Raw genomic sequence first — 20142 nt, forward strand, 5'->3', positions numbered from 1 at the left:
GCAGTCCGGTCCGGCCCAGGCCACAGACTGGCACCGGGCTGGGGATTGGGGACCCCTGGTTTACAACAATTAAAACCCACCCACCATATAAATGAATAAAATGGAATAACAATAACCAAAGTTAAAGAACAATAACTAACCCCCCCCCAACCCAGAGGTGACAAAACAACAAAATTCTAACGTAATGCATGAGCCATAACGGGAGAAAGTTCTTAAAGTACCTGGTTGTGAATTATGCAATTTAACTTGTATCACCAACAGTTTTAAGGTGAAATCTCAATGGTGCTTAGAGTATTTTTATGTTTCTTTTTCCATTGTTTTCCTTTATGAGCGTTTTTTCTCTTTTTCTCCAGATTTGAGTGAACAATTCATTGTGTGTGATTTTTAAAATAAAAGATTGGATAGGAAGTTGTGATTGGGTTCTTTTTCTATGATGGGCGGGCCAAGGGATTCGGCGGGAATGACAGCCGGAGTCGATGTAACGGTCAAAAAAGGATTGGTTTTATTAATTTTTCCATCAAGTAACTCTGGACCAAACGGGTCCGGTAACTCTTCATTTGTCAACAAATTATACTTCTTGGGTTTTACCCCAGGCTCCACATCTTTTGTTTTTACTGTTTCTTCCCCCCAAAACGAACGATTGCGCTCTGACTCGCGGCCGACACAGTCAGTACTGAGCAGGTAGTCCTGCAGCAAGGATGGACCACCACCGAACCCTCCAGCCTGGGTAGGAAAGGGCTGGCTCCACCAAGGGTCTCTCTGTCCATCACTGGGCGAGAAGCCGAACCCACTCCCGGTCTCCATCCCCCTGGATGCTCACCGGCTCCAACCTTTCCTATCTCTTTTGGTAAAGGCAACAAACCATCTTCTTTCATCAAGTTCGGGAAGTTCTTTACCAATGTTACGATCTTCTCTCTCTCTGCGCCTGTCTCCCTTGTTTGTGTACTCTTTTCCTCCTTTCCACCATCTGACCCTCTCTCTCCCCTTTCCTCCTTTATAACCTCATCCCATCTCCACTCTCCTGACTCCTCCCCCCAGTCTTTTGTCCTCTCTGCTAGAAACACCTCTATCGCTCTATTAGTTCTCCCTTCCTCATCGTCCAGTTTGATTAATTCGCCCACAGCACACCCCTTATTTTCTTCTTCTTTAGATGTCTGTGAGGATGGCTCACTTTCATTCCTTTGCTCACAGAAGTATTTTTAGCAAGCACTATAGTAGTTTTATATAGATGACCAATATTCCCACTGACAGATAAGGAAATGAGGCATTATCAAAGAGATCCACTAAATTTTTGGCCCAAAGTGTGCTTGATTCCATATTCCTTTATCTCTTTTCTCGTCTGTCCCCTTTTAATCCTGTGTAGATGTGGTACTTTGGTTTTTAATAGCCACAGGAGATAATCTGGTTTTTGGAAATACAGCAAGCATGCACTGGCATGACATACTCACAGACATCCATATAAAAGATTATGGCACATATTTATTTCATTATTTAATTGGCAGCATTTTGCTTTATTCATTAAAAATTAGAGACTAGAGAAAACCAACTGTGTTTTGAGACAATCATTTCTTTTTTGAATGCTCTATTTACAATCCCAGTTGACAAGTCTGGCTTGCATGTTGTAGCACTATATTAGTATTAACAAATCGCAAGTACTTGTTCCACGTCATAGTTCCATTGTAGGAAAGATATTTAACACGTCCTGAGGTAATGAAAGTTTTTTAGCAGCATAGTAATCCCATTTAGATAATTGCTTGAACTAACAAATAAGTATACACAAGAGAGTTCTTTTTCACCGTGTTTGCACAGTTAGCCCAAGGTGTGTCATTCAAGGCACATTATAATACAATGAGGTACGTTACAGGTATGGGAAGGAAAAAAGTAATTAGTGGAGAGAGATACTGGTGCATCTTGAGTTTTTGGCATACATGGAAACGTGTATTCTTTGGATTGCTGATGTTCTAATTTTACTTCAGGAAGTTTTACAAGAAGGGCATTTTCTCACTAAAGTAAAGTCATCTTAAGTATTGTACTGCCTCCCACACCACCATCTGCAAAGCTGAAGCATGCAGCTCTCCTCCTGCACTCAAGTTTTCTTCATGCGTCCTCTTTTAAGTAGCTTAGGTCCAAGGCTGAAGGGACAGGATAGAATAACTTTGCTGAAGCTTATCAGGTCTGTGTCTAATGGGTGGAACCTTGTGTTCCATCATGGAAATGCAATCTGTAAATAATTTGCTGCTTACATAACCTCTGACTACCAGTGAGCTTTCTAGAAATGATGGCACAGCTCCTGAGCAGTCATAATTATGTGATGAAAGAAAATGTAGACAGCAAAGCTCCTCTCATCACTGTATCATTCCTAAACTGGAAAAATCTCCACTTGCTTCATTATTTATTTGCATTTTCATTCAGGAAACAAACATGCATTTTGTTCCTAGTATGCCATGCACATAGTTTAGGCGAAATTATGAAGATCCATGTTGGCTGCAAAGATAAATAGCCTCTCTAGGAATGTGGCTGTAGGTTTTCTTTTTGAAGAGATTTGGAATATGTTTGTTGATGTTTCAGGGATTATTATTATTATTATTATTATTATTATTATTATTATTATTATTATTATTATTATTATTATTATTATTATTATTATTATTATTATTATTATTATTATTATTATTATTTATTTTATTTTATTTTATTTTATTTTATTTTATTTTATTTTATTTTATTTTATTTGAATTTTCTGCACTGAATTGGTGTTTTGATTAGATGTGCATTTTGTTTCTTTACCTTGTCGTTTTACAGATAGATATAATAGTTTCCATCTCCATAACTTGGAAATGTTATATTTTGCTGTTTGTGATGAACACTGATAAAGTTTAAACAAAATTGTACAACAGGTCTCTTGGCTATCCACCTTTATAGCACTGGTCAGCAACTAAATAGTTCTAGGCTAGTTCCGTGCTGAACAGTGAACTTGGGAGTTTCATGTTTCTTCTCTACCACTGCTGTTTTTCTCCTGCAGATGTGTGGAGATGATAGGTAGATATATATGGAGAGTATGCTAAAGAAACAAAGCATGCCATGGCAAATTCCCCTATTGCCCGTTATCTAAATTATGTCCTGGCTTCTTAGCTGATTAGGGGATGCTGGAAGTTGTAGTCCAAAAAGTAACTTTTCTAAGGTTAATTCTGAAGTGAAGGCACCCAGAACAACAGTTCTAATGAAGTTCTAAATAAACTGATAGATTCATATTAAAAATACAGTCCTTTCACCAACTTGGAGCCCAAATTATCTACAGCATTCATAGATCAAACTAGCATTTTCATTAGTGTACTAGGAGGTAGTGTAAAAAGACAGGGAAACAGCAGGAACCTAATGTGTGAGAGACTTGCAATTTCACAAGCTTCTCTCTTCTCCCTCCCCCGTCCAATTTTATTTGGAAACAGTAGGGGCAGCTGCAGGATTCCCAGTGACCTTCAACATATGATCCCTCTCACTGTTTTCATGTCTGCCATTCCAGAGCCTGCCAGCATGAGTACAGCTGAACAGTTGTCAGTGTGCCCTATTTTAAAGTGAGACAGGAAGAGAAATGTTCCCCAATTTAGTTAGCCTGAGAGGGCAGCATCCTACTGGCAGTTGCCTGCTATCAGTGATTGCCTTAATTTTGCACTGAGCATCCTTTCCAGGAAAGTCATTGCTTTTCTTAAACACTGGAGTCTTATTGAGGCAAATGATTGTAAATGTGTTTTTTCTCCTTCTGTTTCCCCAGTGCCGGTCCCAAAGGTGATAACATCTACGAATGGAGGTCAACTATTTTAGGACCACCGGGTTCAGTATATGAGGGTGGAGTTTTCTTTCTTGACATTACATTTACACCAGAATATCCCTTCAAACCTCCAAAGGTAAGAAAATGCCTGATATACATTAATTGTGTATGAGTATATATCAATCATAGAATATTTTAAGGAATGTTTTTGGTATACTATCTGAATTTAATCTTCAGCTGCAGTGTTATAAAGGAGGAGATGTTTTGCTGTGTTTTTGCTCTAAGTCAGTGGTTCCCAACCTTAGGTAACCCAGGTGTTCTTGGACTGCAGTGCCCAGAAGCCTTTATTACCAGCTGTGCTGGCCAGGGTTTCTGAGAATTGCAGTCCAAGAACAACCAGGGAACCCAAGGTTGGGAACCTCTGGTGTAAGTCAAGCCAAAAAGGCAATGATCTGAATCTGAACCAACCCACAAGAGACAGACTGTGGATCTCAGGAAGCTGTAAACAGATTCTTTCACATCTTTTCTGTTCATTGATTATGCGTGCACATCTTGCAGCTAGACAGATACAATATGAGCAATATGCCACTCCTGGTTCTTCTTCGTGGCCTCTGTGAATGCACACAACTGGGTTCAGTCTGCGCCTGCGCAGGACTCCTTGGAATTTTCTAGAGCTTTTAGAGAACAAGATTAGTTGCAGGTCATCCCCAGCCCCTGCTATACCCAGCAGAGAGTTCTGAAAAACTTGAAAGCTCACACCATCTTTGTATCACTTTTGTAAACTCTCAGTAGTCCTTATAAAGGATAGTGCTGTCTTTGTCTTTGTTACACTGTCCATTCTAGGTACATTTGGAAAGATGCCTTAATATGGTGAGAGAGTGTATGTCGAGGAAATTGAGAGCAATGCTGTTGACAGCTAGATTCCATGTGAATCTTACACTCCTAGCTGGGTCACTCGGTGTGGTTTGGTCAGACCTGTGACAACAGACTAAGGAACATGCATCCTGTTCAGGAATTCAGAATTACATCATCAGAAGCAAATTGATAGTTCCAATGATGGGCATGGAGAAATTCCAGAAGAGGAGCTATTAGGCAGCAGGAGTAGCAGAAGGTGATACTGGTGGAGGCTCTCTCATGGACAATTGGCATGATGCTCTTGCTAATTCTTGTTAGTACTGCATAGAAGGCAGTAATGGTGAACCACATACCAACACTCCTGAATGATGAGGCTGTTAGATTGGAAGGCACTCCGTCATCTAGTAGGGAAGAGCTAAGGATACATACAAGTATTTGTGGTCCATGGTTCTTACTGAGGCAACTGGACTAACGTTAAAGGCATGCCCAGATGTGAAAGGAAAAAATGAAGCTGCATAGTACATATAATTCAAATATGGCATAGAGGAATCTTGAATGAACATGAAATTGGAAATCAAACATGTAAACAAGGAATGAAAAATATAAACATCTCATGCTTGCTGCAAGTGAACTAAAACAGGCTGGAGGAAGATAATTTTAGTCAGATAAGTGCAAAGTATTTTACTCTGAAAATGATGAAAAGAAAAAAATAAGGTGGCTCTAATAGACATGGCACAAACGTTTCAGGGCTGCACTGGAAAGTCTGATTAAAAAATAACAATTAGACTTCATGGGAAACTTTTCCAGATAACTATCAATAAGGATGAGGTTTTTAGATGTCTTAGACTACAGATCCTGTCATTCCACATTCTGGGAGTTCTGCCTGACTTATGGACACCTAATTGTGGCTCACCTGAGAGAAAAGCGTTAAACTGGAATGCTTTTGAGGCTCTGCTAGGTAGGAACTTTCTGAACAAGAAATCGGAGGACCTAGGACTAGCTAAAGCCTTCCAGTTTAGGCCTTTTCTCCCAGGTAAGCCATACATATTTGTGTCCATAAGGTATAAGTCTGGTAAAAGTCCCACTATGGGGAATTATGGGATTTGTAGTCCAAGAAATCCAAACATCCTCATCCTATCATTCAGATTTAACCTCCAACTACAGATGAGAGTGAAATAACTATAGCATTAGTTTCCCATGCAAGCAAAGTAATTCTCAAGATTTTACAGTGAAAACCTTTACTGTATATAGACGGATTTGAGACTGACTTTCAAGCTGGATTGAGAAGGAGCACTAGAGATTGCAAATACCACTGGCAACTGAAATGTACCAATTTTTTTTATTTTTATTTTTTTGCTTTTTATAGATTACAACAAAACCTTTTTGTGGATCATTAAAAGCTCTGGATGAATCTGAAAGATACGGGTGTGCCACAATGTTTGATTGGCCTGATATGTGAGCTGTTAGAACAGAATGTGGTGAAACAGAATTGCTTCCAATAAGCAATGGTGTCAGAAAATGTGCATTTTATTTTTTCATGCAGCCAAAATCCACTTGGGAAACTTACACAGCATAGGGGAAATGATGTCACCTGCAGCAGTGTAAGCCAGAATCCAAGTAGGGAGTACTTCCATTAGTAGACTGCTAATTAGATTCCCCACTATGACCCCTCATTCTGCAACCTGAGGACCCATGAACCTTCAGAAAACGAAATAGTCTGAGCAGTCTTGCTTCATATGCTGCCTAATGTAGTTCACAGAATCTCCTGCAGTCATCATAGCTAAAAATCCATAGACAGGCATCCTGTGGATTCTGAGAAAGAGAACATTATCCTGAAATATTTACAATTTTTAATGCAGTTGTCTCTTTCATCCTTCAGAACCCTTGTTCTCATATTCTTGGTTCAATGTTGGATATTCCTGTTTTGCATTGCCTGGTTATATTCCATTTATGTGAATTGCCCAGTAAGCAGTGCATTGAGTGAACAAAACTTCCCCTGTCCTTGCTGCTCTGTCAAAGGCTTCCATCTTTCCATCCTTATTCTGTAAAGGCTTCTTTGTGAAGACACCTTTAGTGCTCCATCAGCCCAGTGGGACATCTGTACCTTGAATACACAGTGAAACAAAGACAGGAATATCCATCATTAGGCAGCCTGGGGTTAGCCATCAGGTTAGCCATTCTTCCATAGTCTGCATGTTTGCAGATTGAATGATGGTTGGGGTAGCAGGCCAGTACAGCTTGTTGCTGCAAGTGCAAAGTCAAGCTAAGCAGTCCAGCTGAAGACATGAGAGTTCTGCCGATACAGGGCCAAAGCAGATATGTACTACTTTACAGATAGCTAGCAACAATGCATTTGCTCTCTTTAATGTAAAACTCTAGATTTCTAGGTAGAAATTTATTTATTTATTTATTTAAAATATTTTTATCCTGCCTTTCTCCTTTAAAAATATGTGCCCATCTCTACCTAGAGATCTAGAGTTTTACATTAAAGAGAGCAAATGCATTGTTGCTAGCTATCTGTAAAGTAGTACAGTGGTGCCCCGTATAGTGAGGTTAATCCGTTCCGAATTAACCTTCGCTATGCGAAAACATCGCTGTACGGGGCAGGAAAAGCCTATTGGAACACATTAAACTTAGTTTAATGCGTTCCAATAGGCGCCAAAACTTACCCCTCCAGCGATGTTTTCGCGGTCCGGCGGCCATTTTGGAGCCGCCGATCAGCTGATCGGCGGCTCCAAAATGGCCGCTGGATGACCCGAAATGGCCCCCGTCAGTGTTTTCGCGCCCTCCCCTTGCTTACCGAGGTCGCGAAAACGCTGCGGGGGGGCATTTCGGGTCGTCCGCAGCCATTTTAATCAGGGTTCTAAAATAATGATAATATTGAGCATTTGTGTAATAAGAAATTGAAATTGTAAATAATTTTTTCTTTTAAAAATTGAACTTTTCTAAATAAATGTTCTTAAAATAAAAATTTTTGAGTAAAGTGAACCTGTTAGAAGTAGGCAATAAAGCATCCAGAAATTTTGAAAGATTACTGTACTTACATAGAATCCTGAAATTTTGCAGGCAAATGGGAAAGGCATAAGTAGTAGCAATATGACTAAACAAATCCCAAAACAGTATTCCCACTGAGATTATGCTTATATGATGGTGGCGGTGGTGGCGGCGGTGATGATACAAAATCTTTCTATAGCCATTGAGTTCGATTTGGTGTAAGGCTATAATCCTATACACACTTAAATAGGAATGAATTCTATTGAAGTCGGTGCAGCTAACTTCTGAGCAGGCATGTGCTGAATTTAGGCCTTACTGAATTCAGATCAGTCATGACTTAGTGTGAATCGAACCCATAGTTTTTAATGCATCTGTCCTCCATTAATGCTGGAAAATTTTATTTTCTATTCTCTCCCTAAAAACTAGATTTTTTAAGAATCTCACTGCTCTAAACTAACAACTACATTGTTGATAAAGAAGATAAATTATATAGGCAGGACTTGGGGCCAGAAATTACTAATGAGTTATATTGTTTCATTTTGAGCCTTATATTTTTAGGATCAAATTTAGGCAAGAGAATGGACATAGAATTTTTTTGGATATCTGGTAACCCCATTGCAGCTTATAAAAATTAGTCAGAGCAGATAATGATGAGACCCAGCCATATTTGGGACAGATTTTGCATAGGAGTAAAAGTCAGTTTCATTTTCCATACAATGTGAATTACCCAGGAGTATCATCTATTATAAATGCTAGAATGCTCTCATTGTTTTAGAAGTCTTGGGTGTTTCCTTTGGAAGGGCTTTAGGCACTGCTTTTCACAGCTGAAGAGTACTTCTGGCATCTGTGGAAGCATTACACTTTTCAGGCAAACCAGTGTAATGTACTCTATCTGCCCCTTTACAGAAATAGCTTGGGGTATTTGGGAGTATAGTATTTGGGGTATAGAGAGCATAGTATTTGGGAGTATAGTATTTGGGGTATAGAGAACTGACTTGGGAGTAAGGATCAGTGTTTTCATCTCACTCCACATAATCAGACCTTTTCCACTGCATAGTTTGAAATGCGTTTGCACAAAAGAAGTATTTGCAGGGAGTGGAGTGGGAATAATAAGATTCTGAGAACAAGCACAGATGCAGAATTGGTAGTGTCGTAGAATTATAGAATAATGGAGTCAGAAGGGGCCTATAAGGCCATTGAGTTCACCTCCCCGCTCAATGCAAGAATCCAAATCAAAGCAGCTCAGACAGATAGTTGTTCACTTTTCTCTTGGAGGAGTCTCCCTAATCAGACCTACCGGCTGTTTGCTCCTCCTCTCAGTGCTTCTAATTTTTCCTTCCACTTGTGGACTGAGGTTGGAAGAACTATTTCTTTAAACTACAAATGCAAAAATAGGTGATACCTTTATGGACCACTAAAAATCATTATACACAAGCTTTTGTAGATCAAAGACCACTTAATCAGGTTTGTGCCAAAAGTTCATGGCAAGATGGATTTTGCCAGGAAAGCTACTCTTAGATGTAAAATGCGAAAGTTCTTGGCAAGATGAAATTCGCCAGGCATATCTCTCTTAGATGTAAGTCAGGAAACAGTATGGCATTGTATGATAATTTTAGTGGTCTATAAAAGTATCACCTATTTTTGCATTTGTATTTTATTTTACATTGATCACACAGCTACTCTTTATTTCTTTAGACGATAACTGCCAGAATGGGAACTTGATACAGAGCCTGACGAAGGTGAATTATCACTGAAAGTTCACTCTGTTTTTTGTTTTTGCTTTTATTTTCTTAATGGTCTAATAAAGGTATTGCCTGTTCCTGCATTTGTATTGCTTTGAGGACCATATGGCCTTGTCATGATTTTTTCTGAAGAATGGGAACTGTAATCCCAAACAAACAAACAAGAAAACCTTTCCCATCGCTGGCTGCATACAGCTGCTGATGTAGTGAGCAGAAATCCCAGGTTGCAGAGTGGCCCAAATGGTTAGGGATTTGTGAAGTGGGCCAAGGTCAATCCTGCCACACATAAACAAGCATTGCAAAGTGATGGCTGGGTTGCTTAGAAGAGAGGAGAGAAATCATCCTGACGTGGGGTCACTATTTCTACAGGGGTAGTGTGTATCTTTCACAATGCAGCAGCAGTTCATTCACCTCCTAATTCCTGACTTCTGTTTTCCACACATAGACTAGCTAGTTCAGACATGGTCCATAAATTACCTATAGGCCTGCTCAGGCATTAGAAATGTATGTATACAATTTATGGATTGATTGAGAAGAGAGTGCTACTTCCCTCCGTTCCATTTCTGGTCTCGTTACCCTCCTACGTATAGAAGGCAAGGAGCCTGAAGAGAGAGTGTCTGTGGATGTTCTTCACCTGAGTTGGGACATTGAAAAATGAGGGTCTTGAATCACATGGAGAGTATTCATGAATAGTGGAGTGATCACTCTGCAGATGCAGGGGAGTGATGAAACCAGAAATTAAGAGGTGGAACTAGAGCAATGAATACATTGACATTTGTGGCAAATGGTTACTAATTTCTGTTCCTTAATAAGGTAGCTGTCTTTAAAAAGCATGTGCCTCACAAGTGCACTGTAAATTAAACAGTTCTTTTGTGGCCTTAAAGGTTGATGGCATTAATAGTAGATTACTGCTGCAATAAATTCCCTTGCTCCTTTGAAACCTTTGTAAATGTGTTGTAATATACACTGTTCACGCAAGAGGGCAGCAGTTCACTATAAATCTAGCCACTTAATCTTACTTTTGTACCCGTTCTAATTAGATTTAAGGAAAGAATAATAGTTATCACACTGGTAGTAAAATTATTAGAATAGGAATAGCTCCATAATTGTAAGAAAAGTAAGAAATTAAACTATGAAATTTAAATTCACTGTTTGGTGTAGATGATGTGGTCATTGTAGCAGATATCCATGTGGGCAGGGGACATGTTTCTGTAAAATTATTTGTTCTTTCGTTTGTAGTGGGGTGTAGTTTGTACCTGTTGACAGACTGCCATGCCTGTCAAGTGTAGCCAACATAGGCAGTGATGATTGGGAGTTGCCCATTTTCGGAGCTGCCACGTTTTGCTCATCCTTGCATATGCCAATTTAGTCCGTAGAGCATTTTAAACAGTTTATAATGCTAACACTCTACTAATTCAGTGGCCAAAATCCTATCAAGTTTTTCGCTGATGTAATGCATTTAACATAACTGTCACTGGAGAAATGCCCCTAGTTAAGACGTTTGCATAGGCATTTTCCTTTAACCTCCTTAGTTGTGTGACTGCAGCAAATCCCTTCTTAGCTTGGAAAAATTTACCAACTTTATGCCAGCTGCAGTATTCTAGCAGGCACAGCTAATAGGATTTTGGGCTGCATATAAACCAAATTTTCCTGATTTCAGAGTATTTCTGAGGCATTGTCTGGAATAGTCTGAGATCATAGCATGGGCTGACCCTTTGTCATGTGTTCTCTTTTCGGTGATGCCCTATGTGACATCTAATGAATTTGCCACCTATCAACTTTGTCATGTCATGAATAGGAAGCAGTGTTTGCCTTACACTGTATTAACAGCAACATAGTTCAAGAGAAAAAATCTGTTCAGTTAAACAAGGGATGTTTACAACAAGCAACTTCCCTGTTGACTAATTTTTATTTTAAAAAATATGAATATATCAAAAGCAGGGGTAGCTGTGTGGGACATGAGCTAAATCTCAAAATTCATATCCTAACAATATCTTTATTAACCCATGTAAAGGAGCACAGAAATCTGTGCGTCTTGATAACTTCATGAAATACAATATATTTGGTGGCGGGGAGGAGAGATTTGTTCTTAAAAGTTGTATCTTTTGTCTGTTGTCTTAAGAAATAATGTGGGAAAGTCTGCAGAATATGGGCTTATTGATCTGAATCCTATTGCAAATTTACACTTGCATAAGGAAGGTTGGGCAGGTCTCAGCAGCAAAGTGCTGCGCACAGAATGGAGCTGATTTAAATTCGGAGAATTGTGGTTTTTTTCACAATTTAAATTTAAAAGATCCATTTATTAATTTAAATCATGGTTTAAATTGTGATTTAAAACAATTTGCTTAAAAATCATTGATTTTTATCCGCACTGGCTGCTCATTAATGAGGTGCTGGTTGTGAACAGTAATTTGCCACCAAGATTATACAATTTCCCTTACATAAGCACAAATTTGCAATAGGATTTTAGCTGTTAGGTGTTAAGGTTCATTGTGACTAGCCCCTTCACTCCTTGAGAACAAGAAAAGCAATGAACAATCATACATTTTGGTTCTCCCTTTTGAAAATACATCCCTATCCAACTCATAATTACCTTCATGTTGAGTTTGGGAAGATTATCCTTTTTATACGTATGTGTGTTAATACACGTTACACCTGGGCAAACCCATAGGCTTAACCCATGTTAAGACACATATGTTAAAGAATGCTTAAACTGGTGGTAAGGTGATAATTATTTATAGACAACACAAATGTTGTTTTGCAAGTTACTGGGAGACTAATCCCGTGAATTCAGTAATTTGTGATTAAATGAAGGAGAATATCTGTTCATGATTGAGAATCACCTTCACTTTTTAAAACTGATTAAACTAAGAATGCCCAACAACCAAACCTTGGTTGATTAGCCAGTGGCCTCCATTTGACGCTTCTTTCCACAGTATTCGGAGGGACATGCCTCTGAATATTGTGGAGTATTCACTCTTCAAGTGCTCTTAGAACTTGCAGTAGTTTTGCTCACAACTGAGTGTACTTGGGATAGCTCAAGTGAGATTCACCATGCTCAAGACTGGTCAGAGTGTCTGCCTTTAGTGCTCTGAAAATTAGAAAAGCAGAATAATAGGTAGCTGGGAAAAGATATTCCCCTAGCTGCCCAGAGACCTTTGGGTAGTGTGGGCGGCATATAAATTAAATAAATAAATAAATAAATAAATAAATAAATAAATAAATAAATAAATAAATAGTGTGGAGGTAGCTGCTTTTCAAACAGTGAAGTTCTAGGTTTCCTTTGAGGTTTCAGGAGACAAAGCTTTGAATCCAAAGTTTGGCAGAAATGATTAGTTGAGATGGTAATACAGTACAGGTATAAGATGTTCCTGTAAAATACAAATCTGATGTAGTAAAATATTTATTTGAAAATTCACTCCTAGGATGTATTTATTTTAAGATAAGTTTGAATTTATTTGAGCCAGCACCTTACTGAATTTATTTTCAGCCCAGGAATGTGCAACCATAGCTCTACTTACATTTTAGGACTGTCCCATTTCCCCTCGCCACTAGCAAGGACTGATGAGAGCTTTAGTCAAAAACATCTGGAAGATGACAATTGCTTAGCCCTGTTGCAGTCAGTTAAAATGAACCAATTCACTAGAATAACTTTCTTGGTTATTTGTATCAAGATCTAATGATTCTGAGGTACTTCAGTTTTTACATATATTCAGAACGTGCTGTAAATCTTTCACAAATAAGATTTCTTCAGCACACCGCAGAATGTTATATTGATGATTAACATTTTTATTTTGAGGGCTTTACTTTAGGATTGGATTTCATTTCATGTATCCTAGTATGTTAACTAATGACGAATACTTGGAGTAAAATACATTATCAAATAAACCTCACACACCATGAATTTTTTAAAAAAGAAAGAAACCTAACTTTCATTTTGTGTCGATCCGTATTTTTTTGACCCTGATAAAGATCTCTATGGGTTGAGGGTTAGGGTTTAACGCATTCCTATAGAAAATCCCAATGTCTCCTTTTGGGAGAAATTAAAATTTTCCTCTAAGTGGTGTAATGTACTGACAACCAGAACATGTAATTTCTTCTCCCCTGTCATAGTTCGATGAAAAATGGAATGGAACTTTTTAAAATCCCCAAACATTATGAAATAAGGCCAAAAAAAAAAAAAAAAACACCACAAAACTTTGGCAAAAAGTGGCATCTTTATAGCAACATTTTTCATCCTGCCTTTTCTAATGTAAAAAAAAGCCATATGCTGTACATTTGTGCAAAAGTGCTGCAGTTGCTAGTGCAGCACAATGCTTACATTGTAGTTCCAGTTTTCTGTGATTCTAAAGCAAAATGTGGCACTCTGAAGCCTTTGCTAAATTTGTTGCTGCTATTCAGTCCTCCAAGATAATTAAACCTTGTGTATTTAAATGCTTTGGGTTTTTTTCCTGCCCAAGAGTTTTTCGTGAGCTTCTAAGGGAGGAAAGGAAAATGTGGCATTAATATGTCCCTATGTATGAGGTTTAAGAAAGGGAGATCTTTAGGAACTTGAATATAGTAAGATCATTGTCACTGAAGCATAGATTTTCTCCCCGACTCTTGGTAGGTCGGTAAAATTTTTGCAGATTTTGTTTTTTAAGCACTGAAGAGGGAAAGAGAAGTTCCTTTGACCAAAAGGAGAAGCAGAAGGGGGGGCAGTGTTCCAGGATTAACAGAAACTTAAAAATTGGAAGGTAGTTTGGTGGTAACCATCTGCAGAGAGGCTTGGACAAATTCAGCACTTGATTTTTAACGTGGAAAATGCCAGAGGGCCTGTCTGGAAAGTCCCAGACAGAAGCTGCTTATGACTGGGTCATTTTCAAGTTGATGAGGCTATAATAATTTCCTCATGTGTTTATCTTTTATAGGTAACTTTTCGAACAAGAATCTATCACTGTAACATTAACAGCCAAGGCGTGATCTGCCTGGACATCTTAAAAGACAACTGGAGTCCAGCATTAACCATTTCTAAAGTTCTTCTCTCCATCTGCTCACTTCTCACAGACTGCAATCCTGGTAAGGCTTCTGAAATGAGGGAAGGGTGGGGGGGCAGTATACATTGTGGTGTGGTTTTCATGTAAAGCTTCCTTTTGCTGTAGTTTCTTGTGAATCCATATGGCCTGTAAGATCAGTTGTATAAGTCCACGGTACACTTTTCACATTGATTTCAATGTCTAATAGCTTGCTTCTAGTAGCAAAGAAATCATGTGTCATGGAAGTAAAATACTGTAGCTGCTCTCCCCCCGCTGTCAGATTGGGAACTCATTTGCTGCCTGGATGTGTCCTATGTTCTTACAAAATTCCAACAAACACTGCCTTTAGAAAGGATGTGAAAATGTATCTCTTTATAGACCTTCTATATCTTAAATGAGAGGCATATATTTGTTTAGCCATTGGCAATTGCCAGTAAGCCTGCCACATGCAACACTTTCTATATAAGCCAAAACCTGCAGGCTTTGCTGTTGCTTCTCAGCAGCTCGCCTCCTTTTCCCATGGGTCTTCCCTCTTTCAGTTAACCTAGCTCTATTGCTTCCCCATAATTTTGTCAGTTTCCCTCTCCCGCCACCCACCCCACAAGGAACGAACTGGCAGGTCTCCCATCTCATCCATCCTAGCAATATGTTCCTGAGGGCATCTTATGACACATTAGATTTCACTGACTCTTGTAGAGGGCCGTTTTCCACAAAATGGGGCAGTGAAAGCATGAGAGGATACATCTTAAAACAATAGTAGAAGAGGGGGAGGGGAGCTTCAGTATAGACAAACATCATATTTCAATCTAAAATAAAAGTGTATTGTATTCCCGAAGGCTTTCACGGCCGGGATCTAATGGTTGTTGTGGGTTCTTCGGGCTCTTTGGCCGTGTTCTGAAGGTTGTTCTTCCTAACGTTTCACCAGTCTCTGTGGCCGGCAACTTCACCTCTGAAGATGCCGGCCGCAGAGACTGGCAAAATGTTAGGAAGAACAACCTTCAGAACACGGCCAAAGAGCCCGAAAAACCCACAACCACCACTAAAAGTGTATTAGTGGACAGGTGAAGTTTTACTTTTATTTTCTGATTCATCTTTCAAAAAAAAAAAAAGCAAAAGAACACAAAACATGCATGTTCATAAAAAATAAAATGAGAATTGGAAAATCTCTCACAATTTACTTTGGGTGACAGAAGGTTGCATCTTCAGGCTTCTGTGAAAGCCATTGTCTCTCGCGGTACAGGATTCAGCTTGTACCCTTTTCATAGCCATGAAAGCTCCTTTTCATATCCATGTACACATATGGAAATACTGTCTGAGGTGCTTCTCCACATAACTTTACTGAGGCAGTCTAGTGAAATGCTAGCCTGGTCTCATATGTACTTGCATCTTCAGGACACTTCCATAGATTCTGCTCTAAGTTTTTTTAAGTATAAAAGTGGCAGATAGATATGCACTGCATCTCTGCAGTTTGCAAGATAATCATTTCTATGTGAAATGAATTTGTAGGCTTAATTAAAGCAATTAAACAAGTGCCAAACATGAAATTAAAACCATCCCATTGACTTCTTATTCATCCTTCCCTTCAGTAGAAGCCATTTCATTTGTAATACAAATATTGCCTGTGAGCATAGAAATCTTGACTGTACAATTTTTAAAAATTACACACAATTCAGATCACTCTAGTACAGCTACATTATTTGTACTTAGTTGATGTAGTACTTGCAGGTTTCACAGCCTAGGAAATTGAAAAGGTATATGAAAAAAATTAAACAGTAGTGTCATGATTATGATGTTGCATTGAGATTATGAGATTCAGATTTGTGCCTCGACTTAGCCACAAAATTCACTAAGTTTGGGCCAGTCTCTGGCCTACAGGTTTTTTAATATGCATAAAATAGGGAGAAAAGAAATGTATGCCACTCTGAGCTCACTGGTGGAAAGGCAGGATATAAAAACCACTAATACCAAATAAATAAGCAACCTAGCAATATAACCAGAAAAATATCGTACTTTTCTTGAAGGCACATGTGTATATTTTAATGACTGACAGAATAATGTTAAACCTATACCAGTACTAATAGTTCAAACTGTATATATGTGGATTCAGAAAAAGAATACCCTGCTCCTCTGAGTAAATGGGTATGAGGTTATAGCCTAAAAGGAAAGTTATTGAAAAATATATAATATTGAAACACATTTCTAGTAGTTGAATCATTGGATCTTTGCTTTAGGACCAAGAAAATGTGGCCTCTTTTCTTGCGCCTTTTCTATGTGTTGCCTCAATGATCTGGAATTTGTTTGTTTGTTTTGTAGCTGACCCTCTCGTTGGAAGTATTGCTACTCAATATATGACTAACAGAGCAGAGCATGACAGAATGGCCAGACAGTGGACCAAGAGATACGCTACATAAACTGGATTTTTTTGTCAAACCCTTGCGTTAAATTGTCTGTGATGGAAAGAGCTGCTTATGATTTTGAAGGGGTGGGACAGGGAAGGGGAGAAACTGATAAAGAGTAGGATATTTCTATAACAGATTTTATTCAGTCTTTTATTTCCTAAGATTTTGTTGTTGTAACTTAAGGTATCTTGCTACAGTAGAATGGGGCAATAGCATATTTTAAGACTGTCATTAGTTCAGCAATAGTAGCTCTGATATAGCACCAAGAAGAATGTAAACTACTTTGACAATTGGCAGGGTGGGAGGGATGGGGTGTTTGGTTACTTGTGATAGGTAAAAGATTAAAACAGCTTAATTTTGTACAGCTACATATATTTGGCATTTACGTAAAAGTTCTTTCAAGAAGACTTGCTATGTGCTTTTTTTAAGTTTGGTTTTATTTTGTAAAAAGATGTTGGGAATATTTTTCCCCTGGGAGGTGGGAGAGTTTGGTATTTAACAAATCCTTTTAAAAAGACTGCCATCTCACTAAGAAGAAATATGGCGGCAGGGTGGCAGTACATTGTGTCACCTACCGTAGGGGAAGTACTTCATGTATTCATTTTTCTATGCCAAGTTACCTTTGTGAAAATAAAGGTTTTAATTGGGACTTAGGGCAACCTGTAGTGAAATACCTTAAGCTGTTTAACTGTAAGGCGTGGAATAGGAGTCACTCAGTGGATTGGTTGTATGTTGTGGGCTACCTAAGTCTGCATTTGTTACTGTGCTAATAAAAATATGTACAAAAATTCCACATTTACAGTTCTGTCTTGTTGAAATAGCTCTAATCACATTCTGACAAAAGTTCAGCACCACATATTCATATAATAATGTGCCATCTATAGCAGCACAAATTGATGCTTAGGCTGCAACTACATGGGCAGATATTGAGAGATTTGCTGTGGATATAAAACAGATGAATGTACACATTTTACTAGTCACGTGATGCAAAGACCTATTTGAATCAGTCAAGTCCTTTTTGCTCCCAATGTGGAGTTTGCTTTTCTGCTTCTAGGAACTTGTACTTTTTTCAAGCTGGAACAAGTTGAACAGACTTTTTCCCATGTGAGTAATTGTTTCATTGTGCAAAAGGACAGAGGAAAGTAACTGTGATATTCTGACAATGTACTAAGCTGCGTACGATGTTTTGGACAATGGGAACATCAACCCCATTATTCTTCCAAGTCACCCCGAAGTGTTTTTTTTAAGACAAACTACTGAGTTTAGTGCTAGAACACCAATGCATGGACAAAAAAAAACCCTTGGTATGAAATATAAACAACTCCTGTGAACTACAGCAGGGTACTATGTTTCCACAGCATATGTTTGTACATTATGGAAAACTTTGGAAAACTGTCCTTTTTCTCTAGAACCATGCAACATTTTAAACAGCCTTTTTTCAAACACCCAAATTATGGAGAAAGTGGGAAAAGAGCTTTATAAAAGCCTGTTATTAGGAAGTACACAATTTCATAGAACTGCAACTTCATTTTGCCTGCCCTTTGCATGGTTCTTTTCCTCCAAATACATGAATATCTACCATCCTTAAATAGAATAGTGGAATACAGAATCCTCACTGCACCTGAAAGTCTATTTCACAATTCAGATATGGGTAAGTGGAGACCTCTGTATCTCTGCCTTTTGCTTTTTATATTAGTTTCTACAGCCGTTACTAAATCCAAATATAATTCCTCACTTGTTACTTATTTCCTTATTTAATGTTATGTACCCATTACTATTTATTCTTAGCCATAACAATTTAAAATACATTTGTAATAGTCAGATTTTTAGATAAATACCCATATTTGTGGTTGCTATAATTAACAAAATCATGCATTATTACTGTTTTGTGTTCCTGTATAATTACTGTTTTTGTTCTCTGTATAAGACATTGTTATTGCTCTGGAAATATATGTTGAATTGGCAGCAAGATGATGTATCTGACATCCCAGTTTCAAGAAGAACCAACATTTGTGGACAAGGGGGATGCATCATTGGCAGTAGGATGGATAGGAGACATGACTTCTGTGGAAGGTGGTCAGATAGGACTATGCCAAATGCACAAACATACCAAGAATTTGATAGTTCCTAACAAATTGGAGCTACTGATGGTAGATTAGATAGAACGATCTGCATTGTGGTGTAGAGCAGCGATCCCCAACCTTGGGCCTCCAGATGTACTTGGACTACAACTCCCAGAAGCCTTCACCACCACTTCTGCTGGTCAGGATTTCTGGGAGTTGAAGTCCAAGAACATCTGGAGGCCCAAGGTTGGGGAACACTGGTGTAGAGAAACCTCCTCTGCTATATTCTCAGGAGCTGCATTTAGGACTAAAGGGAGATGGCTCTTTGCCAAATACAGGATGCATTGTGTGGCAAAAGCAACAGGAAGTCTTGTGGTACCTTAAAGACTAAGAATGTTTTTTTATTTGAGGGGATAAGCCTCCATGGACTGTGCCCCACTTCTACTGATGTCTCTTAAGATTTATCTGCATCTGAAGAAGCAGGCTATACAGTTTTCTTTAAAAATGCATGCGAAATAAAACTTTCTTTTAAGGTACCACAAGAGTATGTATTAGTTTACAGTGTGTTGTAAGAGCCACAAAAATAGCTATCCGTGTGGAAGTTTCAACCTGTTTCTTTAAATGCCTTTTTTTCATTATTAGAAAGTGGAAATTTTCTTCAACTCTGCTTCTGAGAGTTCCCAAGGAGCCAGCCAGAAAATGTTGGTTCCACTTTTGCATTTATCAGAACTGATAAAAACAAAGTTGATAAATTAAGAATCTCATACATCATAAAAGAACAGTGGATGTGATGAAAAACATCTGTGATATTTTCATGATATAATCAAGCAATCAGACTTCTTGACCTCCATAATTCTTTGACATGTGCCTACAATGGCAAGAGCTCACTTGGTGGCAGCACGTTGGCTGTGGTGCCTACTTGATAGCATTTTTGTACCATAATTTCCTATTTCTGCAATGCAAATCCTCTACATAGCATTTTTGTACTGCTTGGTGCTTTTTAAAACTCCCCTGATAGTTTCTGTATAGCTTATTTATAAGCTGTTTTAATGTTCGTGTTTTACAGTGCAATCCTACATGTGTTGCTTAGAAATATGCCTCAGTTGGCAAAATTCTGTTGTGTAACTCTGTGCCAGCATAACCCAGATTGGGCCCAGAAGCATTTAATTTAAAGTAATAAAAAGCTTCCTCTTCCTGCCTTTTAGGTTCTGAGGCTCCCTGGGGCTCCCTTTTTTCCTGGCTAAGACTTTGGTAGCCTAACTCGGAGGGGAGACTTTGTCAAAACAAAACAAAAACCAGCTAGATCAC

The 20142-nt window shown here is 38.5% G+C and overlaps 1 protein-coding gene across 5 annotated transcripts in view; it reads left to right on the forward strand.

The window, feature by feature from the left end:
• UBE2E1 (ubiquitin conjugating enzyme E2 E1) overlaps positions 1-17559 on the forward strand; it is an 87094-nt gene extending 69535 nt beyond the window's left edge. For all 5 annotated transcript variants that reach the window (XM_073003391.2, XM_020807495.3, XM_073003394.2 and 2 more), the window contains exons 4-6: positions 3770-3902; positions 14268-14415; positions 16686-17559. In XM_073003391.2, coding sequence (XP_072859492.2) covers positions 3770-3902; positions 14268-14415; positions 16686-16783 — 379 coding nt within the window. In that variant the 3' untranslated portion in view covers positions 16784-17559. The remainder of the gene's footprint in view (positions 1-3769; positions 3903-14267; positions 14416-16685) is intronic.
• Positions 17560-20142: the final 2583 nt, after the last annotated feature.

The sequence above is a fragment of the Pogona vitticeps genome, chromosome 6 (genome assembly GCF_051106095.1).
Source record: "Pogona vitticeps strain Pit_001003342236 chromosome 6, PviZW2.1, whole genome shotgun sequence".
In the NCBI taxonomy this organism is placed as follows: domain Eukaryota; kingdom Metazoa; phylum Chordata; class Lepidosauria; order Squamata; family Agamidae; genus Pogona; species Pogona vitticeps.